The sequence below is a fragment of the Balaenoptera ricei genome, chromosome 13, assembly GCF_028023285.1.
Source record: "Balaenoptera ricei isolate mBalRic1 chromosome 13, mBalRic1.hap2, whole genome shotgun sequence".
NCBI classification, from domain to species: Eukaryota; Metazoa; Chordata; class Mammalia; order Artiodactyla; family Balaenopteridae; genus Balaenoptera; species Balaenoptera ricei.
Genome location: NC_082651.1, coordinates 3,513,066 through 3,535,323, shown reverse-complemented (window position 1 = coordinate 3,535,323; position 22,258 = coordinate 3,513,066). Strand labels below are relative to the sequence as shown.

Genomic DNA, 22,258 nt, shown 5'->3' with positions numbered 1-22,258 from the left:
AGGAGCTGGACCAGATCCTACACAAATGCTACGCTCCCACTGTTCATCTCGAGATCTCGCAAGGGCTGCGTGTCTGCGACTGGGCTGGAGAGCTCCGGCTCTGAGTACCCCTAACTGCGCTCAGCAGAGGAATTATTCGCGGGAGAAGGGCAGCCCCGAGCACCCCGGCGGCTCCGCGTCTGCGTCCGGGGCGGCGGGCAGGGCCGGCGCAGCGCGGCCGGGTGCGGGGTGCAAGCACACGCACACTCATTAGGGACGATGTATTTACTGAATGTCCTAGTCGGGTTAGTTCATTGGAAATCCCCGAGGAGGGTTCAATTTGCCCTTGTTTTCGTGGCCACTTTCTCTTTTTTCTTGGTTCGCTGAGGCTCCTCTGTGCAGCGTTTCCGCTCGGCCGCTTCCCCCACCCCCTCTTCTCCCGCCCACCCCGCGCGCTCCCCCTCCCGGCCCCCTTAACTCTTTCCGCCGGGCTGGGCTGAGAACGCGCTCAGCGCCGCCCGCCGCAGACCCTCCGAGGCCAGAGAGAAAGAGAAAGCCCCAGCGTGCCCAGGAATAGCGAGCAGGCGAAACACCACTAACAACGACCGCACCGAAATAAAGAAATACACACACGCACCCGCACACAGTGTGAGCGGTGGAGGGCGCGGCGGGCGGATCCGCTTCCTTAGGCCGCTCCCGCTGCCGCAGGCTCCCCGACGCCTTTGGAGGGCGGGGGGAGACACACTGACGGTGTGTCTAGGGGGGAAGGTCGGCCGAGCGCTCCGCCGCCCGGCACCCCGGGACTCGCAAGGGCACGCGCGCTCCTCGCCGGAATCCCGGCGGAGGGGGCGGGGGAAGGGAGAGGCGGGGGTGAGGAGCGCGCTGCAGCCTGCGGTCCTTCTCGCACGCGCGGGCCCCGCGCTGGTCCCGGGCTGCAGGTTTCCCAGACTATGGCATCCGAGAACTTAAACAAAGGGGGCCGCCGCCGGCGCGAAGCAGCTGCGGAAAGTTGCGGTGGCGGATTTCCAAGGAGCGCGGCCGCTACCCAGGCTCTCGTCGCCGCCAGCTCCCCCTTCCCACCCCCGCCGAGGCGGGGACGGGGGCCGGCTGGTGGAGGAGCAAGGAAACTTTGAAACCACTGGGGACACATCTGCCTATTAGGTATTGGCGTGAATGGCGCATCCGTGCCGGGCGCGTTACCGATCTCTGGGATGGGGTGGGGGGCGGGGAGGACGGCAGCACAACGCGGTACCAGGTGGAGTGGGTAGGTTGCTGTTTTTCACGATCTTCCCCTCTACGTTCTCCTTCGGATCCCCGCACGCCCCCCCCCCTCCTTTCCCTTTCTTCCCGCCCCCTCCCCCTCCCAGACCTATTGAGATGCCCAGAGCCACGGAGGGAAAGCCTACGTCTCGGCCGGACACTAAGAGTTAAGATGTGGCGGAGGGGGTGGCGGAGGAGGGGCGGGGAGGAGAAAGTGGCGAACCGGAGGGAGGCGGCGGGGGGAGGGGGGGGGGAACGACAGATTTCCAGCTTCTACGACGCTCTGCCTAAATTAAAAAGCAACCAATCGGAACGGCCGGAAGGGGGGCCGCGCGTCCTGAGCCAGTCATTCCGGACCTGCCAATCACCCAGCGGGTAGCCAATCAGCGGGGGCCCTGGTGCTCGACTTCCTTGTATTTGGGAAAGTGCAGTGGTGGGTGCGCGCTCGCGGCGGAGGGTAAACATTCGACAGTCCCCGCTCGGAGAGGGAGGGACAGAGAGCGAACTGTCAGATCCGAGCGGGCGGGCGAGAGGGCGAGAGAGCGACAGCGAGAGAGAGAGCGAGAGAGGGAGGGAGGGAGAGGGGAAGAGAGAGGGAGAGCGCGCGAACCAGGGCGCAGAGCGAGCTCCCGCGGCAACTCCGCTCCGGCACGGCCAGCGCCAGCGCCGTCGGGGCAGCCTCCGAGCCGTGCGTCGTGCCACTGGAGTTGGTTGTGTATCAAGGATCCCCTATATGCACACACACACCTCCACCTCCACCAGTGCACTCTTCTTCCTCCTCCTGCAGACCTCTGCTGGGAAAAAAATAAAACACCAACCCCAACCGTCAGCAGCAAGGTAACCGAGAAACTCGACCTCGTTTTTCTCCTGTTCAGTTTTTTTCCTTGTTATATTTGTCTCCTAATTTCTACCCAAAAGGAAAGATGTCGCATCAGACTGTGACTGTTGCGAGGAGAATGAAAAAGGACTGTTGTTTCAGAGGCAACCACGAGCTCCGGCAATAGCAACTTCAGAGAAATGCACCAGCGCCAGAAGTTTTCCTAGGACAGAACAAAACTTGAAACGAGAGGACCGGAGGGGGAGAGCAGGAGCCAGCCTCTCCTCTCCGCACGCGAGCAGCCAGCATCACCACGCCTTCAAGGACAAAAAAAAGTTTTACTACTCCAAGGGGAGACGAGTGAGCTGCGTTCCTGAGGAGGCGGCGAGGAGCGGCCGGTCGCCGGTCGTCCACGGTTTGGTCCAGAAGAAAGGAGTGGCTGCTTTCTTTGTTGCCTCCAGCGAAACCTCCACTTAGCAGGTGGACCGAGCCCCGCGCCCCGGCAGAGTCCGCGCTCGCCCGAGGACAGGAGGAGGAGCGCGAGCCGGCGCGCCCGGCCCGGAGCCCCGGCGCAGGCCCGCGCCCCGCCCGGCGAGCCCCGCTGGAGCGAGCCGATCGCGCCGGGGCTGGGGGGCGGCCACGACCCCCCCTGAGGGGGGCGGCCACGGAGCGCGCCCCGCCGAGAAGCGAGCCCCCCTCCCCGGAGCGCGGCTCCTGCGGCGGCTGCGGCGGCGGCGGCTGCTGCTGCTGCTGACCAAGGCCGGCCGGCGACCCCCGCGCCCTGCCCAGCGGCCTTGCAGCTGCAGCCGGCGGCCGCGGCTGCGGCGGCGGGGGCGGAGGCGGCGGCGGCGGCGGCGGCGGGGCCGGCGGGGGCCCGGGGCGGGGGCGGAGCGGGGGGAGGCGGGGGGGCGCAGCGGCGGCGGCGGCGGCGGCCGCGGCTGCTGCTGCGGCGGCGGCGGCGGTGGTGGCGGCGGTAGGGTGGCGGGAGCGGAGCGGGATGGCCACGGCGGCCTCTAACCCCTACCTGCCGGGGAACAGCCTGCTAGCGGCCGGCTCGATCGTCCACTCGGACGCGGCGGGGGCCGGCGGCGGCGGCGGGGGCGGCGGCGGCGGCGGCGGCGGCGGGGCGGGCGGCGGCGGCATGCCGCCCGGCAGCGCCGCCGTGACCTCGGGTGCCTACCGGGGGGACCCGGCCTCCGTCAAGATGGTGCAGAGCGACTTCATGCAGGGGGCCATGGCCGCCAGCAACGGCGGCCATATGCTGAGCCACGCGCACCAGTGGGTGACGGCCCTGCCCCACGCCGCCGCCGCCGCCGCGGCCGCCGCCGCCGCCGCCGTGGAGGCGAGCTCGCCGTGGTCCGGCAGCGCCGTGGGAATGGCCGGCAGCCCCCAGCAGCCACCGCCGCCGCCGCCGCCGCCGCCGCCCCAGGGCCCCGACGTGAAGGGCGGCGCGGGGCGCGACGATCTGCACGCGGGCTCCGCTCTGCACCACCGCGGGCCGCCGCACCTCGGGCCACCGCCGCCGCCGCCGCCGCCGCACCAGGGCCACCCCGGGGGCTGGGGGGCCGCCGCCGCCGCTGCCGCCGCCGCCGCCGCCGCCGCCGCCGCCGCGCACCTCCCGTCCATGGCTGGGGGCCAGCAGCCGCCGCCGCAGAGCCTGCTCTACTCGCAGCCCGGGGGCTTCACGGTGAACGGCATGCTGAGCGCGCCCCCGGGGCCGGGCGGCGGCGGTGGCGGCGGCGCGGGCGGCGGCGCCCAGAGCCTGGTGCACCCGGGGCTGGTGCGCGGAGACACTCCCGACCTGGCCGAGCACCACCATCACCACCACCACCACGCGCACGCGCACCCGCCGCACCCGCACCACGCGCAGGGACCCCCGCACCACGGCGGCGGCGGCGGCGCGGGGCCCGGACTCAACAGCCACGACCCGCACTCGGACGAGGACACGCCGACGTCCGACGACCTAGAACAGTTCGCCAAGCAGTTCAAGCAGCGGCGCATCAAGCTGGGCTTCACGCAGGCCGACGTGGGGCTGGCGCTGGGCACCCTGTACGGCAACGTGTTCTCGCAGACCACCATCTGCCGCTTCGAGGCCCTGCAGCTGAGCTTCAAGAACATGTGCAAGCTCAAGCCGCTGCTGAACAAGTGGCTGGAGGAGGCGGACTCGAGCACCGGCAGCCCCACGAGCATCGACAAGATCGCGGCGCAGGGCCGCAAGCGCAAGAAGCGGACCTCCATCGAGGTGAGCGTCAAGGGCGCGCTCGAGAGCCACTTTCTCAAGTGCCCCAAGCCCTCTGCGCAGGAGATCACCAACCTGGCCGACAGCCTGCAGCTCGAGAAGGAGGTGGTGCGGGTCTGGTTCTGCAACCGGCGCCAGAAGGAGAAGCGCATGACGCCGCCCGGGATCCAGCAGCAGACGCCTGACGACGTCTACTCGCAGGTGGGCACCGTGAGCGCCGACACGCCGCCGCCGCACCACGGGCTGCAGACAAGCGTGCAGTGAAGGCCCGGGCGCAGCGCGGAGCGGGCCGCCGCCGCCGTCGCCGCCGCTGTCACGCCGCCGCCGCCGCCGCGGCCGGGCGGGCCGGGCCGCCCTCCCCTCCTCCCAAAGACAGGCCTGCCCGCCCTCGGGGGGGAAGGAGAGGGACGCACCGAGGAGACGTTGTTTGAAGTCCAAGGAAGGAGGGGCGAAACAAACAAACAAACAAAGCCTAGAAATGCCCAGACTGTTTTATATACACGACCGTGGCAGAACCGGAAGAGAAAAGGGGGCGATCGTGAGATCTCGTTTCTACTCTGGTGGGGGCTCGTTTTGGGGGTTTCTTTTTAAAGAAGGGTGAAGATGCCTAGCGCCCCAAAACTGCGCTCGCGAGGCTTTTCCCACCCTGAGAAGTCCTACGGGGCGACGGTGGAGAGCACTTAGCACCTGCCTCGTCCTATCTTCTTAAAAAAACAAACAAACAAACATTTGTTTAAAAAAAAAAATCCCCCTCCCTCCCACCTCTTCCCTCCAAAGGGCCGCCCCCCGCCCCTCGCCTCGAGAGATCCACCGAAACTTTGTTTCCTGGGAGCGACCAGACAGCAGGCAGAGGCACCGGGTTTAATCAGGGGTGACTCTGTGCTCCCGGACCCTGTTGTTCTTGTCCATATCAAAGTCATTTGGGGACAAACAAATTGACTATGAAACGGGAAGGAGAAAAAAAAAGAACAATCTCTGGAAAACAAGAAATATATATATATACATATATGTATTCACAGCTTCTGAAATTAACAGACTGATAGCAAAGCCAAAAGAAAAAGAATACGTATCCTCAAAGTAACCTTGGAAATAAAAGCATCTCGAAAGAGCAGAGGAATGGGCGAGGGAGCAGGGGATGTCCAGCGGCCAGTGGGAGAGGCCCCGGCGAATCCGGGCGCGGGCGGGCGGACAGGGCGCGGAGCGAGGCCTGGCATCCAACCCCGGCTTATCGGCTGCCGCTCCGATGGGTGGACGACGCCTAAAGAAGCCACCGCTAATATTTTTTTTATTAATATTTTTTATTTTTTATTTCTGGACTGACTCAGATCAAGGGATTTAGAAAGACAGCACTTCTCCGGACTCTTCTTCTCAATCCGTTGCCAACTTTGATTGAATGGGTGCTGTGGATGTGATTATATAATACTGCCCTTTCCAAGCAGTGTTTTTGGTAGGTTTTAATAAACAGACTTTTCAAAAGACGGCAATATAGAATTGTTAGATCCGTTGTTGATCTAAAAATATTTGCTTTATATTTTCATTAAATGACTTCTTTTAATATTTTATTCAGAATACTTATGAACTGCTGCAAAACGGTAATTTATTTTTCCCCAGATCTTGTATTACGTGTTTTTTTCAGACGAGCACAAATCAAAATGAAATGAAAATATGGACAGTTGCTAGGTAATAAGGGTATCTTTTGATGTGATCATTTGATTGTAATTTAATTTGAGTAGTGATTCCATAAGAGCTGATCGAGAAAATAAATTTGTTAGAATGAAATAGTCTGTGTCTGATGCATAAACACTGTGTGGGAAGAAGAGAGTCCTTTAGAAAATATTTTTTTACAATGCAAATCCTTAAGGGATAGAGCTGAGGAAGCCGTCAGCTCCACCTAAGGTACATTTGCAAATCTAGAATAAAAGGCAATGACAGAAACCACTGGTAATTGACAAAGTAGTCACTCCTTGTTAGTCTGTTAATTTCACAAAATTTGTCCCTCCCTTAATTTTAGTGGGTGTTTTTAGTGTTTTTAGGTGAGATTGTCTAAATGCTAGTCCTTTTCTCAGAGATACCTGTGTCCTTTATCATCTTTATCAGAATGTTGGACTACATCCCCAGTAAAAATGTGCCAACTGGTTACTAATGGTGAACACAAGAGTCCCTCACCACCACCACCAAAGTTTAGCCTCTCTTTTCCCTCTCATCTCCCCTCCCCCACCATATTGCTACATCTCTTTCCTCTTTTTTCTGAAGACTAATAGTGGTAAAGAATAGCTTACAAGTCGATGAAATCTTTTTATATCGATTACGTCCCATTAATAACTATATGTAATTAAGTTTAAATTATTAAGCCGTTTTGGGGGGTGGGTTGTTTGGTTTGTTTTCTCTATAATGGAAGAATGTAGTTCTAAACTCCTGATTGTGGTCCACACTGCATTACCCTCAGTGTGATCACCAGCTCAGACTTAAGATTCTACATTTCTGTGTTTCCGTCTTTCCCCAGTATGATTCTATATTTTCTTTACCGGTGCTGGGGGTTTTCACTTTTTGATCACTCTTTAGATACACCCTGCAAGAGCGGTCACATTTATCAAGTTAATGTATCAATATTTACAATGTGGGAAAATGAAAGTGTAATGCCTCAGGTTGTAAGTAACAAGACGCAAAAGGCTCTGCTTCCTTGAGTCCCTTCGTATTGTACGTTAAAAAAAAAAAAGTATTTGGGGGTGATAAAGCAATGATTTTGTAGATTAGTTTCCCCCTAATCTCATTGAGCTGTCACTCACTTTTTGCGTCTTCTCTCATCTTTACTCCCTCTCCCTGTGATATCAATGCAGGGGTTAAAAAACCCGGAAAACTGTGAGAGCAACAAGGAACAGTTATTTCTTCCAGACAGACCCTGTGTCACTTTCATAAATCAAGCCCAGCCAGATGGCCGTGTATTGGGTTGCATTATTTTAAACACCAAATCGTACTAAAAATCACAATCATTTTGATTTGTGAAATCTGAAAAAGGCCATATTTATTAAACAGAGAGCAGGGAAAGAATGAAAACAAGAAACCACAATTTACTTTTCTTTGCCTTCTCGTTTCCTATTTGTCTTGCTATTGTAATCTCTTTGCCCAGCATATTTACAACCTGGAGTGGGGAGGGTGGTGACAAACTTTATCATTTTTTGAGGGTCTACAGGGGCAAGCACGGAAGGCCTTATTGGAAATCTGAGGACTGGGTGTGGTTGTTTTTATAGGGTGGGTGCTATTGGCGTGTGAGATGAAAACCTATGTTCCCTACAGGACTCAGAGTGGTTGATGAGACAGAGAATGGGTCTATTTCAAATGTTAGGAGGCATTTGCTTACTTGATTTGGCTGACAACAAAAGAACTAACATTGGATTTCACCCTGTTTTCTATTAAAAAGTAACCTTTGCTGTTTACTTTGGAAGAAGCTCTGATTTAGAGGTAGCAGAGTAACTTAGAGCAGCTGGGAAAGCTGGCCCATTTTATTCCATTATTTTGTAGTTTTTTAAAGTGAGCTCATGCTTGCACTCCATTTTTTTTTTTTTAAAAATCAACCCTTTGAATGTATTTACAAAATGAAATTCATGGTTGGAAAACAAGTGAGGGCAGATACAACTGAGAGGTTTTGTGCTAAGGCTTATATTGTTACACATGTAAATAATGAAAATATTGTTATATATCACCAGATCTTTTTAATGAATTTGGTCATTGTGTTCCTTTGTAGGCAAGTGTCTTGTGCTTCGTCAAGTGTTCGTTTGTTTCCTCCATTTCAGCCCACCCCCTCCTCCCCTTCCAACTCAGAGGAAAGTGACAAAGTTCTGTTCCATCAATCTGGCTAATCCCAAGCTAGGCCCATTTATAGTTTGCAGTCTCCCGTGGCTTCTGATCAGTTGTCCAAGCTACAGCCATCTCATTCACCCAACCATCTTCCCCTGCAAGTCTGGGCGATAAATCATTCAAGGTGTATTTAAAATAGTCACTTTGCTGTAGTTGCTCTGCCTTTTTTTTTCTTTAAGTACTTAGCCAAGGACTACTTCTTTGTTCCAAAACCGTACTATTCATTATTGATCTTAAAGATTCCCTTTGCTTCCCTGTAGCCCCCAGTGTACGCTCGTTACCATGCTCATAATCTGTTTTGTATGAATGGTTTTCAACATCCAGAGAATAATCAGTTCTAATATTAAATGCAGTCTATGCTATTGATAGTTTTATCGATAAGTGTAATATTTTAAATAATTTTAACAATTAAATTTGTTTTTTAAATTATATATTTGTAAAGTATTTATCCTGTTGGAAGCAACAATATATTGTTGTATTTATTCGTTTATTTTTGTAATAAATGATCAACCTCTTCAAGCTAAATCAAAAATGACACTTTTATATATTTATACAAAATGCATTTTAAGAGATGGCCATATTTGCACCAATTTGTATGTAAATAGAGTAAAGATCCATCAATAACTTGTAGCTTTCAGAACTAAATTGAAGGAAGAAACATTCTCTCCACACTGAGTTTAGTTTGCCCAAGTTCCAGGGTAATTAATCAAACTCTAAAATGGATGCAACAAGTATTGGCACTGGATGCAGACTTGAAATTAATTATTTAGGAGGTGGACCTGGTTTTTTTCAAGGCAGAAGGATAGAAATGAGAGAATTCACTTCTTTCATGGATTGCACATGGCTGACTGGACCTATTAGAACAGATGCTATGTGGCAGTGATAAAACCTAGTACCTGGCTGTGCTCAGATGTCTGTGGTGGGGAAGGGTGTGGAAGGAGAGTTAAAACTTTGAAGTTATCGGTGACCCAGAAGCAAGGTGATGTAGAAAAAAGAGTTGTGCTATGGTTTTTTGAAAAAGTAGATGCTCTTAAAATGGCTCTGAGTGAAGAACGGCTCTCTCCTGGTCCTGTTACTAACAGCAGAAGCAATCAGTGCAGGTGTAGTGATGGTGGTCGTGGTCGTGGTCGTGGTCGTTGCTGTGGTTGAGAGTGATACTTGTAGGAAGTGTAGGGGTCACCTCTCCAGCTTTCCAAATTCTGTAGGTCACTTGGTCATCTCAGTTCCTCAGAGCGGCTGTTCGAGGGCCCGAAGGTCACCCACGTGACCTCCCGGCTGCTGGAGCCCCACCGTGGGCTTGATCTTGATTTCAGTGAGGAAATCGGAGGGCTCTGGGTTTGCCTCCTGGACTTTCCAACCTAGGAAAGGAAGCGGCGGGGAGGCTGGAGGAGACGGGTGTGGGCGGGGCGGCGGAGATAGCAAGAGGGGTACTTGTGTAATCAGATTCTTTGATTCTGTTAGCCTGGCTCATGGCCTATTAATTAGATTACTGTCTCTTTCATTCTTGATTTCACATCCGTGTTTGTTCCTGTCTCCTAAAATGCGGGCGCGAGCGTGGCGAGCAGGAGCCTATGATGTCACTGCCGGCCTGCGGCGGCCGCCTGGCCTTCTGGAGGGCTGTGGGCTGCGTTCTGTATGAGTCGGATCTTCCTCGAGGAAGAGTCCTCCTGGAAGTGACCTCAGAGGGGTCTGGGAAGAGGGCAACCGGCGTGCTCGCGGCGGCCGGGTGTGCGCGCGCCGCGGGCCTGGGGGCGCGGGCGCTGGGAGTGGGGCGGCGCGGGGTCGCGGCCTGGCCCCTGCACCCTGGGGTGCAGACGGCTGGCTCAGGTGCAAGGGCTGCCGCAGGTGGAAGTGGGAGATCGGAGGAGCGGGGGAGGGTGGTGCCGGCCCCAGGCCGCGGGCTTCAGACGCCCGCCTCCCTCGGGGACGCAGAGCGGGGCCCGGCGCCCAGGTGGGGCGGTGGCGCTCGCGGGGCGGGGGGAGGGTGGCCCGACCCTGCCCGGCCCGGCTCTGCCCGGCGGCCCGGCCGTAACAGCTGCGGACAGTCCCACAAGCTGTTTTCCTCGTGGCGACCATTCAGCAAAACGCACGATCCTTTCTCAAAGATTTAAATTTCGCGGATGAATTACCATACACCGGTTGCTTAGCAACTAAATTCAAGCAGGGCTAAGAATATGCAAGCTTTTTGTATTCTCATTAATAAAAATGCCACTCTGACACAGCAACCCGACTTTGGATCACTGCAACTTCTGTAAAAGCCGTAGGAGAATACAAACCGATCCTGCCATTTAATTACAGATCAAAACGGCTTGAAACGCGATGTTTTGTTCATCTATCTTCCTAAAAGCGATGTAAAAAATAACGGCTTTTCAAGAGCAGTAGTAAATTCTTTTTTTTTTTTTTAATGGAGTTGTCTATCGGGGTTACTGATAATAGTCAACTGAAACTTTTTGAAACAGGTTGAAATATCCCCCTTCATCAGCATTTCTTCTCTGTCCCTCAGCCCCCATCCTCTGCTTCTGCGCTCCGTCCCCAGCCTGATAATAACAATGATTATCATAATTCTGGACCGACTCAGGCCTCGGGAGCCCTAGAGACTAAAGGACAGTTGGCAGAGCAATCGACAAGGCCGGTAGCTGGAGAAAAGCTAAGAACTTGAGGAGCGGGATGCGAACTTGTGCAAGTTTCCCGGGTGGGCTGGGGGGCGGCTGAGCCCAGCGCGGCTCAGGCTCCCGGCGTCTGGAGACAACTTCTGGGAACACCAGGGTAGAAAGGTCTGTTGCGCTCTGCTCCACGTTTGCGGATTTTCCGTCCTGGGGCCCGGCCTGCTCTGCCGGGAATTCGATGACCGTGGAGCCGAGAAAGCTGAGCTCAGGGCCTGCAGACCGATCCTCTCTGGGGCCCACGCCCGAGGGCCCTGGAGGAAAAGTAAAGACGGAGCTGGAGCCTCGGGTCTCCAAGGACCTGGGTCGGGGCCAGAGACCCGGGCCTGGGGCTTCCATCGGGGGCACTGCGTGTCCCTTCCCGAAGGGTGCCGCGCAGGGAGGGGACGCACCGGCTCGGAACAGGCTCCAGCCCTGGGCTGCAGTCCGAAGGGGGGGGGGGGCGGGGAGCAGGGGTCAGCGGGGCCGGCCTGGGGCACCGGGCGCTGCTTTGTTCGGGATGCGAGCGGAGGCGGGACGGCGGGAGGCCGGCGCTTGGTGGACTTCGGGGCTCCAGGCCCAGCCGTCGCCCCCCGGGGCGGGGGGGAACTCGGGCGCCCCACGAACGCTGGGGTCGGCCGCGTGCGCCCGGCCGCATCGCGATCCCCGCCCGGGGGCTGCGGGCCGCTGGCCTGCGCGGCGACCCTGAGCGGGCGGTGGGCGAACGCGGCCGCAGGGAAGGCGGGTTTGCCAGGCGGCGGGTCGGTGCCCAAGCCGCCCGCCAGCAGGATCGCGCCGGCTTCGCCTCTCAAGCTGCCACAGGAGGCCGTGGTCAGCTTTAGAAAGATCCGGGGGCAAAAGTGAAACTCCCCAGATTGATTACAGCAGCATTTCCAGAGAGCCGGCCCCCTTCGCTCGCACTTCGGCAAACGTGAGAACTTAAGAGGTTACTTCTCCCCTGGTCAGCCTGGACGCTTCAGGATCATGAACACCGCCCCCCAACTCACTCAGTTTAACCTGATTTCTTTGTAGTGAATACAAAAAAACAAAAGGAAAGAAAAAGAAAGAAAGAAAGAAACCCAGTGGAAATTAAACCAGAAGTTGCGTATTTGCTATATTAAGTGCTCAAAGGCATCAGAGTTCTCAGGAAAACGTACATAATAAACAGGAAGCCATTTATTTACAAATACAATTGCCCTAGACAAGCCACATTCCATGTACGTAATTCATTAATGGAATTTGTTCCTTCTCCTCCCTTTGGAAAGAGAAATTTTAGCTTTTAAAAATAGCTGTGTCTTGGGGGAGGGGAAGAAGAATGGTTAGTTTACCTGTTCCTAGAAAAAGAAGCAGTGGTGTCCCGGCCAATTCCTGTCTGTGGGGATGTTAAATAGTATAAAATAACCGTTTAAAGGACATGGAGAGGTTTTGTGTTTTTTTTTTTTTTTTTCTTTTTTACTCTTCAGAAAATAAGTTTGTTGGCAGTGGTTCCTGTCACCAGAGTTGCCCAGGGAAATTGCGCTGGTAACTTAACCCTAGTTGGGGTGTGTGTGCACGTGTGTGAACAAAAGTGAAATTTAAAGAACTTGAGCTGGCTGGGAATATAGCAAAATTTAACCGTAAACCTCACTTAGTTGCCATAGTTTTAGAAATTTCTGTGGCAATGTGCCTGCTGCCCTCACTCCTTCCTGACAGGAGTCGCACCTGGGGTGATGCTGGTTCTTGCCTTCCTTGTCCCAGTGTAAACATCACTTACCTGGAGAACTTGAGTCTGGTCTTTATTAATTTGGGATGCTTTCTCTAAGTAAGTCCCTTTCCCCTGCCAGTTTCGAGTTGCGAGAGGGGCATTGTTTGGGAGAGAAAGGATGCCCAGGGGAAGGGGGAACCTAGTGTGGGTCTCTAGGTGCCCCAGTGAGTGGTGAGTAAACATCAAAAGCACAGGACACACCTGAGGTAGGTTTGGAGCTTGCCGAGGTCCCCAAATGAGACGTTTACAGAGGACAAAAAAGAATAACTGTTTTCCACATTTCATTGTTGTAGCTACAAAATAACGGGATGAACACTGAGAGGAAAGCAAACACATCTTTTAATTCAAAAACAAAAACAAAAGGGCAAGGGATGTTTTGACGAAGAGCTTCCTGGGAGATCCAACATTCCTTCTGTCCTGCAGGACTGTGTCCCTCCTGGCAGAAGACAAGCCCATTTAGCCGACTGGGACCCTGCAGTCTGAAATAGAATAGATACTCATTTCAAAGAGCTCGCCTTGCGCCAGCACTGAAATAAAAGGTGCCCAAATCTGTCGCCCTCAGTCCACCTAGGTTCAGGCAGGGCAACTTCCAGGTGTGAAGGGGAGCTAGGCAGGGTCCTTCCATTCTGCCCATGTAAGAATCTCGGAGGGAGAATCTATTCCTCATTCGCATTTTCAAGGTTGAAAACTCTCCAGCAGAGTTTTAAAACAATAAATAAATTAGGTCTAATCGGAAAGTATAGTATCACCCAGAAACTAACAAAATGAAAATAAATGTCTTACTAGCTTGGTCTTGAGAATCTGTAGGTTACAACAGGGAAACACCCATCAGTGAAGAAAACAACACCTACAAACTCTTTTTAGTTAACGTTTTGGGGGAGAAATCTTTCAAACTTGCTCGGGCCATCCTACTGATTATGCTTTAGTACTCCTCCAAGATTTCTTCCAAACAGGGCTTTAAAAAAATGTTTCAAACCTGAGAGATGTCTTTAACTCTTCCAGGCACTATTTAATAGTTGTCCTGGATGTTTTTAACAAGAGAGGGAAGCTAAGCAAATAGCCTTGGGTCCAGTGACATCTGGGGGAGAGGAGGTGGTGGGGACTCGAGGCACACCTAAAGTGGGGTTTTTGATTTTCAGTGGGGGGGCCTCGCAGCTCAGCACTACTTACTTGTGTACCTGAACTCACAGGCTTTCCTCTATTTGTCAAGGAGGAGGGCCTGCAGGTCTGCAGGTGAGAGGGGTGGAAGTGAAGGGAAAGAGACCAAAGGACAGATCAGTTACCTCTCCCTTTGTTCCTGGGCCTTGAACTGGGGCTTCAAGAAGGGGGAAGAAAAGCGCCTCCCCCCCCAGTGAAGCCGCCACGTCCATTTGCATCACCCTGACACCCCTACCCCAGCCAGAAAGCCAAGTGCTGGCTGATGGGGAGCAAATTGGTAACCCGAGGAATCCCTGTGTGAGTGTGTTAACATAACATACAGAACTTTCTGCGGGGAGAGGTGCTCACACCTGATTTTTCTCCAAATGGCTATGTGCAGGCATAAAGGCCTAGAAAGAAGGAATGAAGACAAATTAAATAGAAAGACTAGGGAGAAATGGGAAATGTGTGCCCATATACGACGATGCATGCAAGCCTATGTGTATGGAAACAGTCATTATCTGCACCTCCTGTTTGCCAGAGTATCCGTGAAACACCCTGCATCTAGCTGTACTTTGGCTAAAAGGCGAGTTGTACCTAATTTGGGGGCTGGGAGAGGGCCACCCTAGCCAGGAATACCGGGCCCTGGCGGCCCTGTTGCCAGTAGGAGTCAAGTTAGTTCACGGCCGTGTTGTCCTTAACCTGCTCTTTCCGTCTGAATCCTCAAATCCTTACCGCGGGAGGGCAGGTTACCCCCACCCATGGTCCTGCTGTGCGCACCCCGGTCGCCCCGCCCTGTGGCTGGAGAGCTGCTCTTTCACCAGCAGCAGGAGGCTGCCGCCGCCGCCGCCGCAGCCCGAGGTCACATTCAGAAAGCCTGTTCTTCTGGGAGAACCTCGCCCCAAAGGCGAAGGCGGTGCAAACCGTGTTCATTTGCCCCAAGCGCGAAGGGGAGATGTAACCGAGGGACAAGCATTTTGCAGGAGGGGATATGGAGCGGGGCAGTTGATCCGGGCGGGCTCCCTGCACCAGGCCCTCTCTGCAGGGGTTGGGGAGGGGGCCGGGGGCGGTGATGGGGGTGGAAGGGCCCGGGAGGGGGAGCTGCTGAAGGCCCGCAAGCTGACAAAGCTGGAACAAAGGCTTCGCGCAAAAGTAGTACCAAGGATCTTTAAAGCATCACACACCTTACAGGCGTGTCCCCAGCTCCCGGGACGGAGAGTCCGTTGATCGTCCCCCCGGACTCCGCGGACGTGCCCGGGCTGTCAAGGGTGCGGGGCTGGCTGTCCGGCGTCGCAGCCTCGGCCCCGCGCTCCGCCGCGAGCGAGGGCGCGTGGCTGGTCCCCCGGCGGCCCGGTGAGGCGCTGGTCCCGTTGGGCAACACGCGTCGCCCCCGGTTGGCCCCGGGAAGGTGGTGGGCTGCGGTCCGGCCCGGCGGTGCCTGGGGGCCCGGCTGTGAGGCCTGGAGCACTGCGCACGCCTCCCTGTCTCCCCGCCCGGCCAGAGCCGAGCGCTGGAGAAGGGAGCTCGTGGGGCTGGCGGCGTCTGAGTCACCAGGGCCTTGGCAAGGAAAGCAAGCGAGACGCGGTGGAGAGGACGCCCCGAGGGCGCGCTGCTGGGGCGCTCACGGAGGCAGGTGGGCCCTTCCCAAGGCCTAGGCCTGGGCCCTGCGCCCAGTTCCTCGGCCTCTGCACCCCGCGCCCCGCACGCCGCCGCCACCGAGCCCTAGCGGTGACCCTGCGCCCCAGCGCAGTCCGGGCCACCAGCTGCCGGGTGGGAATACGCGGGTAGGAGTTGCGCCCTAGCCCCGGGGTCGGGCAAAGTTGCGACCAGCGCAGGGGAGTGGGTGGCTGGAGAGCGGGAACACCTCAAAGACCCGTGCCTTCCCCCTAACTGCCCCCGCTGGGTTCCAAGGCTCCCAGGGCACTACCCACGTTTCCCTGGGAACTCGGGGGCCCAGGAGTGGGGTTCAGTGAGACAGGCGGGAAGCGAGAAGCTCAGGGTCCGAGTTCAGGACCCGAAGTAGGTGGAGGAACGCATCAGGCAGAGGTGTCCCTCCACCCGTGGGTGGATGGGGACAAAGTGGGTGACGGGGACACAACCTTGGGAGAGAGGTAGGAGCGGGTATAATATGCGGTCAGTGACTCTCCTTGGAGGTGTTTCCTTTCTTTAATTCAACCCAGGGGGAGGCCCGGGGAATGGCTGACGACCTGGGCATCCAGCTGCCAGCACCCACCCCTCCAGGCCTCCCAGCCCCCGAGCTGCCCAGAGCAGGAGGTCTGCCGAAGGCGGCTCCAGCCCTCGGGCCAGGCCTCCGGACGCCTCCCACTCCCCCCTCCTCCTGCTGGTCTGGGCTGGGCCGGGGCTTCGACCCCACAAATGGCCCCTGCAGAGGGGCCTGCTCGGAAATTCCAGCCAGTCAGCCCAGCCTGAGTGACACTAGCTCCTACCCCCAGCTACATACAAGTGCAAATGAGATGCATTTTGGCTGATCAGTCCACTGTATTTTCTGCAACTTAACGTGTCTGTGTCTTGTCAACTCCTCTAGTTGGGAAGAATAGCAGAAAATTTTAAAGAGAATTTCTTGTGTGTGTGTGGTTTCCAGCTACAATTCCATCCAGGGAGATGGGTGGGAGTGGAGACAAGGAGGCTTGCTGACATGAACAACATGATATAAACCCTCCTGAAGTGCAACTTCAAGCCACAAAGAAAGGAAAAAGAGGTGGGGGTGTGTTGCGCTTGCTAACTAGAGACCTGGGTGAAACTTAGGTGTATCTGGCTGGGGAAAGTGTCAAGCTCTAAGTTTTCTTTTTGAGAACAAAAAATTCATTTGTACTTAACTTGGGTGGAGGGGACGGATCAAACTCCTTCCACCAGCTAACCTGACATCTTGAACAGTGCGTTTGGGCTACTTAATGGGGGTGAGTGGGGTCCACAGGGGAGGTGGGGAGAAGTTTTCTGACACCACAGAGGTCCTATCTGGGTAAAGTGTTTGCTGTCCTCTGTATGTCAATTTCCAAACCAGCTGTAAGTAAATTGAGGAAACGCCTCCAATTCTCACCAGATCTGCCCCACCCCGCGTTTCCTGGGAAAGCAAGTCCTCTCAGACCTTGATGATGTGGGCCTTCTGTAAGGTAAGGGGACGGACCAAATGGCCTCTGGTATTCTGCCCCCAGCCACCTCGGAGGGTTCCCAGGGCCCTAGAACCCTGGTAAGGACCCAGGGCCAGCTCCAGCCTCCACGCCTTCCCCTCTTCACAGGTATTTGCAGTCTCAGGCTTGTCTGCAGCTGACCCAAGGAAGCGGAACAGCAGATTTTCGGAGCCCTGTTCCCAAGCCCTGGCCCTCTCCCTGCCACCAGACTCAGTGGTAGGCAGGGCCCAGGCTGCCCCGAGTTATGGGAGCTTCGTGCCGGCCTCTAGCCCCCTCTTCCCTGGGATTCTCAGGGTCAGCAGGGAATTTGTTGTTGAGTATGGAGCTGTCGCGTTAAGCCTCTGGGGTCCGCTGCCCTCTCCAAGGAGCTGTAGCAGGCCTCTCAGGACTACAGGGTCCTATGTGGGCTGCTGACAGCCAGAGCCAGGCAAAAGGGGCCACAGGCAGGAGCGTACTTCAGGCCCATTTCATTCAGGTGAGGTCTGGGGACTTGTCAGGTGTCCAAGATGACCCCGCACCATCCGGTTACCTGTGGAGGATCCCTTCTCTGCTGTACTCCTTGGCGGAGGTGGGAGGTACCCTCACTGCAGGGCAATTAACTCTAACAAAACAGCATGGGGTAGGGTCAAGTGCTTCACCTGGAGAGCGGGGGCCACCCAGCACTCTGCAACCATCCAGCCTTTCACGCTGCTTAGCAGAGGACTTTACTGGTCGCAAGCAGCTCAGGTTTCTGCCGTCTGCCTGGGCATTTCCATACCAGCCTGGTAAATACATCAGAACCAGATGTGCGCTGCTGCTCTGGCTTCCACCAGGAGCCAGCGAGGTGCTGGGGAGATGTCCTGAACACGTTCACTTCCCCAACTCACCCAGTGTCCTGACAGGCTGGCAGGAAGGGCTGAACGCTGGGGAATGAGCAGAGGTGACCCAACACCTCCAACTGCCCCATGGCTGAGCCTGCCTGCGTCATGGTGGCCGGCCAGGGCCCCTGCAAGCTGCCCTCCCTTCTCACTGTGGACTCCCAGTGGCGATGTATTCCCTCCCTCCCTGCCACCTCCTCCCATCCCAGAACTGAGCCTGGATTTCCGTTTGGGGTGAGAAGGGGTGTCAGTAAAGAGGCAAGGGGGGCTGGTGAACCAGCTTCAGCCTCAGTAGCCTTTACGCCAACAGATGAGTCTCACTAACCTTTTCTTTTGAACAGTCACTCAGCTTGTGACAGGCTAAAACCATGTGAACCCATGAGCAAAAAGAAAATCTCTTTTCAGACCAAGTTCCTTGTTTCTCCTTTGCTCCCTGAGTTCACCAGCCCTCACTTCCTCAGCTCCCAGCCATCCCGATATCCATGAGCCCAGCTGAAGATTTAAAACACTTGTTTCTTAAAATCTTCCAGGGCTCTCAGTATTACCAGAGTAACTGGAGAGAGAACGCACCCTCCCTTCCAATCCCCCCACGACCAAATTCTGCATCCAAACCAAATAACCACCACCATCAATTACACTTCGCATAACTTGACAGGGCCAGAAGTGAAGACTCCGTTATTTACCAGAAGTAGAAATCAACTTTACTGAAAGAAACAAATTCGACTTTGACCATGGGATACCTACTGGAGAATTCTTTGAGAACTTCTTCTGTCTTCTTACCTCCTTTACTGGGGTGGAATGCTATAAAAATCTGGGGTAGCAGAATTTTGAAACAGCTTGATGACCTTGAGCAGGCTTGGAGTCCTCAACTCCAATCATTAGTAATACAGTCATTAATAGTCATTATTGGCACTTAATTGCTTGGTCTGATGGGGGCTTTAGTTATGACCCGATTTAGTTTCCCGGAGAAGTAGAGGTGGTCCAGGATCAGTGAAGGGAAGCCATTTGCAGGCAACTTTTTCCGGCAGAAGGGAAAGTACTTTTGATATACTTGCAGACATGTGTCTCACACATTTTTTTCCCTGCCTTTTGTAAACTAAGAATAAACATTACAGATCTGGGTTTTAATTTATCCAGATGGGATCAAAAGTACCTAGGAGATTTCATAGATATGTGTATATATATATATATATATACACACACACACACACACTATAGAATATATATACACACACTATTTCATATATATTTCATATATATACAAACACGATAGAATATATATACACACTATAGAATATATGTATACATACACGCACACCTTAGAACTGAGGACACAAAGGCTGTTCACACTGAAAGGTGGAAAGAAACTCAATACCAAAGCAGAAAGAACTGAACCGCCAGCGGAATCGAGTATCTGAGCAAGTTCACTTTATTCCTTCGCAGGAAGAGGGTCAGCGGCGGCGAGGGAAAGTTGCCCCGGGTCTTTGCAGAGGGACACGGCTGCGAGGCGCGCCAGACCTTCCCACCAGCGGCCGCCTGGGCGCCAGGCTTCGCGACCCCTCGTCCCTCATCACCGCCACCCACCCACACACACACACACACACACCCCCACACACACACACACACGCTCCTCTGTGCCGGGGTCTCCGTCTCCACCTGGCTCCCCAGTTCAGAACCCAGCCAGCCGGAGACCTGCCTCTCCCGGGCGGCCCTCCCCCTCCGCCGCCGGGCCGGCTGCCCGCTCCCCGCGCTCTGGACTCACCCGGCGCGGTCCTTCCATCCACTGCGCACACAGACAGGAAACCGGCCTCAGTCGGGGCAACATTTGAAACCGCACTTGGTCGATACCATCAAAGACAAGAGCGCACACTTGGGGCTCAGAGCTCCCGAGCCCGCTTCAAGCAGAAAACCGGGTACGGGGAGGCGGGGGGAGGCGGCAGGGGCCCAAATCGTCCCTCCGACCGCGCCGCCCGCTTTCTTATGGAAATGGACGCGACAGGCCGCGCGCCCCAGCCCGGCTTGCGCCCCCGGCCACCCGGCCCCCGGTCCCCGTCGCGGCTGCGGGGACCCGGGCGCGGGGCTCCCTTCCGCCCCGCCGGCCCGCGCCTGGCATTAAATATTCATAGAGAGCGCTACTTTCTTAAAGGAGAACCCACCGCGCGGGAAAGTTCACAGCCAAGTGTAGGCACAAAGGAAGGTCTCGCTGCTGCGTGTTCCGGGACTGGGAGACGCACCCCTTTCCGCGGCGGGGCCCGCGCAGGCGACATAAGGAGGAGCCTCAGGGACGGGAGAGCGTGATCAAGTCACTTTTCTTGGAGGGGGTGGAAGGGGAGCCGAACTTGGTGGCGGAAGGAAAGCTCGCTCTCTGATCCCGGAACAGTTACTTAGAAATTAGCCATCGCATTTTACGCCCCAGAGTCCCAGGAGCTTTTTTTTTTTTTTTTTTTTTAAAGGAGGCTGCTTGAGCTTCACCCGGGCTCCACCCGCATCGGGGACAGCAAGAAAGTTTGCCCCGTGTTGTTGGAAACGCGAGCGCCCACGAAGTTTATTAAACCTCGTACCGAACCACAATTTCAGCGGAACGGTTCAGACACACAACCGACCCCGCACCTGCCCGCTTCCCCGCAAAGCAGAGGCCGGGCTCGCGGAAAGCGGGGCGGCCAGTCGGGGAGCAGCGGGCGGGCGCGGTCTGGAGGCTTGCGTCTGCGCCCCGGTTGCCACCTGGCGCGTCCCCGGCCCCCGGGCCCCCGCGGCCTGGGCCCCAGCCTCGCGGCTCCCGTCCCCGGAGCGCGGCCGGGCCCCGGGACCGAGCGCGAGTGGGCGGAGGGGCGAAGGGTCGGAGGCCGCGGCCAGCGCGCCGAGGCCCAGCGGGAGCGCCCCGCCCGCGCCCCGGGCCTGGGCATGCGGCCCCGTGGGGTCGGCCTCGCGCGCCCTCGCCGGCAGGCTGCGTCCCCCCCGGCCCGCGGGGCTTTGTGCGCCCGGCCCGCCGCACTTTCGCGAGTGGTCGGAAAGCCTCGAGCGCCATCTAACGGGAGCAGCCGAAGCTGCCGCCGGGCTGAGGTGGGGACAGGCGGCGCGGCCCGGGCGGGGCCTCCCCACCTCTTCGCGCGCCGGCCGGACGCCACCCCCGGCGCGCGCACCGCACTCGCGCTTGGGAATCTGCAGCCCCCGAAGCCCGCCTCCCCCGGGGCGGGGACTGGGAGTGCAGCGGCCGCCTGGCCGCCCGGGACCGTTCCCTGCGCCCCTGCCCTCTCCTCCCTTCCGCGCGCCCCAGGCCACGGGAGACGAAGGATCGTCTTGCACCTGCCCTATTAGGGCCCTGGTGTCCTTCAAGCCCTTTTTCCTTTTGGCCCGCGGTGGAAAGTACCAAGAAGTCCCCGTCGGGAGCACCCGTTTTCCGAAAGAAACAGCCACTTAACGAAGAGGTCTGCAGCCAAAGACGCTTCCAGAGGGATGGGGAACGGCGATGAAAGAGGATAATGCCAACGGAACAAAACGGCAGTGCCCGGCTGGGCGAGAGCTGGTTCTGCGGGGACCTCAGGAGGGCTTCCGTGGCTGCTACTTGGGAGCGGCTGTTCGGCGGGGCCGACAGGTGTGGAAGCCCTGCAGGGGCCTCTGGGGAGGCCGCAGGGAGCCGGGCGCAGGAAGAGGGGGAGGAGAGGGGGGCCGGCGCCCCAGAAGACGGGCTGCGGCTTGAGGAGGCTCAGGCCCCCTGAGCGTTCCGGCCCACCGTGGCGGCCCGCCGTCCTGGGCGGTGCACGTGGCGGCCATGCTCTCCTGTCAGCTCAGGGACTTGCGCAGAGCCGGGGACTTGGCAGAAGGACTGCATCCCTGACCAGCTGCGAGGGGAGGACGGTAAGGGAGCAGAGGTGCCAGTCAAGGCCCAAACCACCCTCTCCGCACACCCCGCAGCTACCATCTGCCCCGATGTTTCCAGTGTGGGTGACCTGTCTCCGTGCCTCCAAGCAAAGGGCCAGAGGCAGGGAAGGCCGGTGGGCAGCCCGAGACCCGCCGCGTGGGCCCTGGTGATGAGACCAGAGAGACTGTAGTCTAGATACCCCCCCACTCCCGGCAACGCGGGGCATCTCCCCGGTCCAGGCCCAGAGGCGGTGAAGAACTGAGAGTTTTCTGCCCTGCTTTCCTGGGGACTGGAATGCCTGTTCCTCCCTCAGGTATGTCATGAGGGTAGAACATGGTGTCAGATGGACAAACAGTTTTTATTGTGGTAAAACACACATACGGTTCACCATCTTAGCCATTTTTAAGTGTACAGCTCAGTGGCACTAAGGACATTCCCTTTGTTGTACAACCATCACCACCACCCACAGGACACTGTCATCTTCCCAGACTGAAACTCTGTCCCCATTAAACACTAACTAACTCCCCCTCCCCTCCCCCAGCCTCGGGCACCCACCATCCTACTTTCTGCCTCCATAAATTGGACTACTTTGGGTCCCTAATATAAATGGAGTCATAGAATATTTGTCCTTTTGTGACTGGCTTATTTCACTTAACATAATGTCCGTGGCATACCTTTGTAAAGCAATTACACTCCAATAAAGATGTTAAAAAAAAAAAA

General features: G+C 56.4%; 2 protein-coding genes and 1 long non-coding RNA gene across 4 annotated transcripts; 1 reads left to right on the top strand and 2 right to left on the bottom strand.

The window, feature by feature from the left end:
- The first annotated feature begins 2,995 nt into the window (after positions 1-2,995).
- On the top strand, positions 2,996-8,682 carry POU3F3 (POU class 3 homeobox 3). The gene has a single exon (XM_059942649.1). The coding sequence runs from the start codon at positions 3,054-3,056 to the stop codon at positions 4,557-4,559; it is 1,506 nt and encodes a 501-aa protein (XP_059798632.1). The 5' UTR covers positions 2,996-3,053; the 3' UTR covers positions 4,560-8,682.
- A 1,813-nt stretch (positions 8,683-10,495) lies between these two features.
- On the bottom strand, positions 10,496-12,009 carry LOC132377298 (basic salivary proline-rich protein 2-like). Its single transcript, XM_059943477.1, has 3 exons — positions 11,989-12,009; positions 11,206-11,712; positions 10,496-11,067 (listed from the first exon to the last, which is right to left on the bottom strand). The coding sequence occupies exons 1-3, from the start codon at positions 12,007-12,009 to the stop codon at positions 10,798-10,800; spliced, it is 798 nt and encodes a 265-aa protein (XP_059799460.1). The 3' UTR covers positions 10,496-10,797.
- Positions 12,010-12,857: 848 nt separating this feature from the next.
- On the bottom strand, positions 12,858-19,824 carry LOC132377388 (uncharacterized). Of its 2 annotated transcripts, none has more exons than XR_009506621.1 (2): positions 19,442-19,824; positions 12,858-13,015 (listed from the first exon to the last, which is right to left on the bottom strand). It is a non-coding gene; the product is annotated as an uncharacterized LOC132377388 (long non-coding RNA). The 2 variants fall into 2 exon arrangements; XR_009506620.1 differs by lacking the exon at positions 19,442-19,824 and adding an exon at positions 14,858-19,435.
- Positions 19,825-22,258: the final 2,434 nt, after the last annotated feature.

Coding starts and splice junctions, on each gene's coding strand:
- POU3F3 (XM_059942649.1), top strand. CDS start 3,054: ATGGCCACGGCGGCCTCTAACCCCTACCTGCCGGGGAACAGCCTGCTA.
- LOC132377298 (XM_059943477.1), bottom strand. CDS start 12,009: ATGGAATGTGGCTTGTCTAGG. Junction 11,713..11,988: donor TGGAATGTGGCTTGTCTAGG/GCAATTGTATTT, acceptor CGTTTGCCGAAG/TGCGAGCGAAGGGGGCCGGC. Junction 11,068..11,205: donor CTGGAGCCTGTTCCGAGCCG/GTGCGTCCCCTC, acceptor CTTTTCCTCCAG/GGCCCTCGGGCGTGGGCCCC.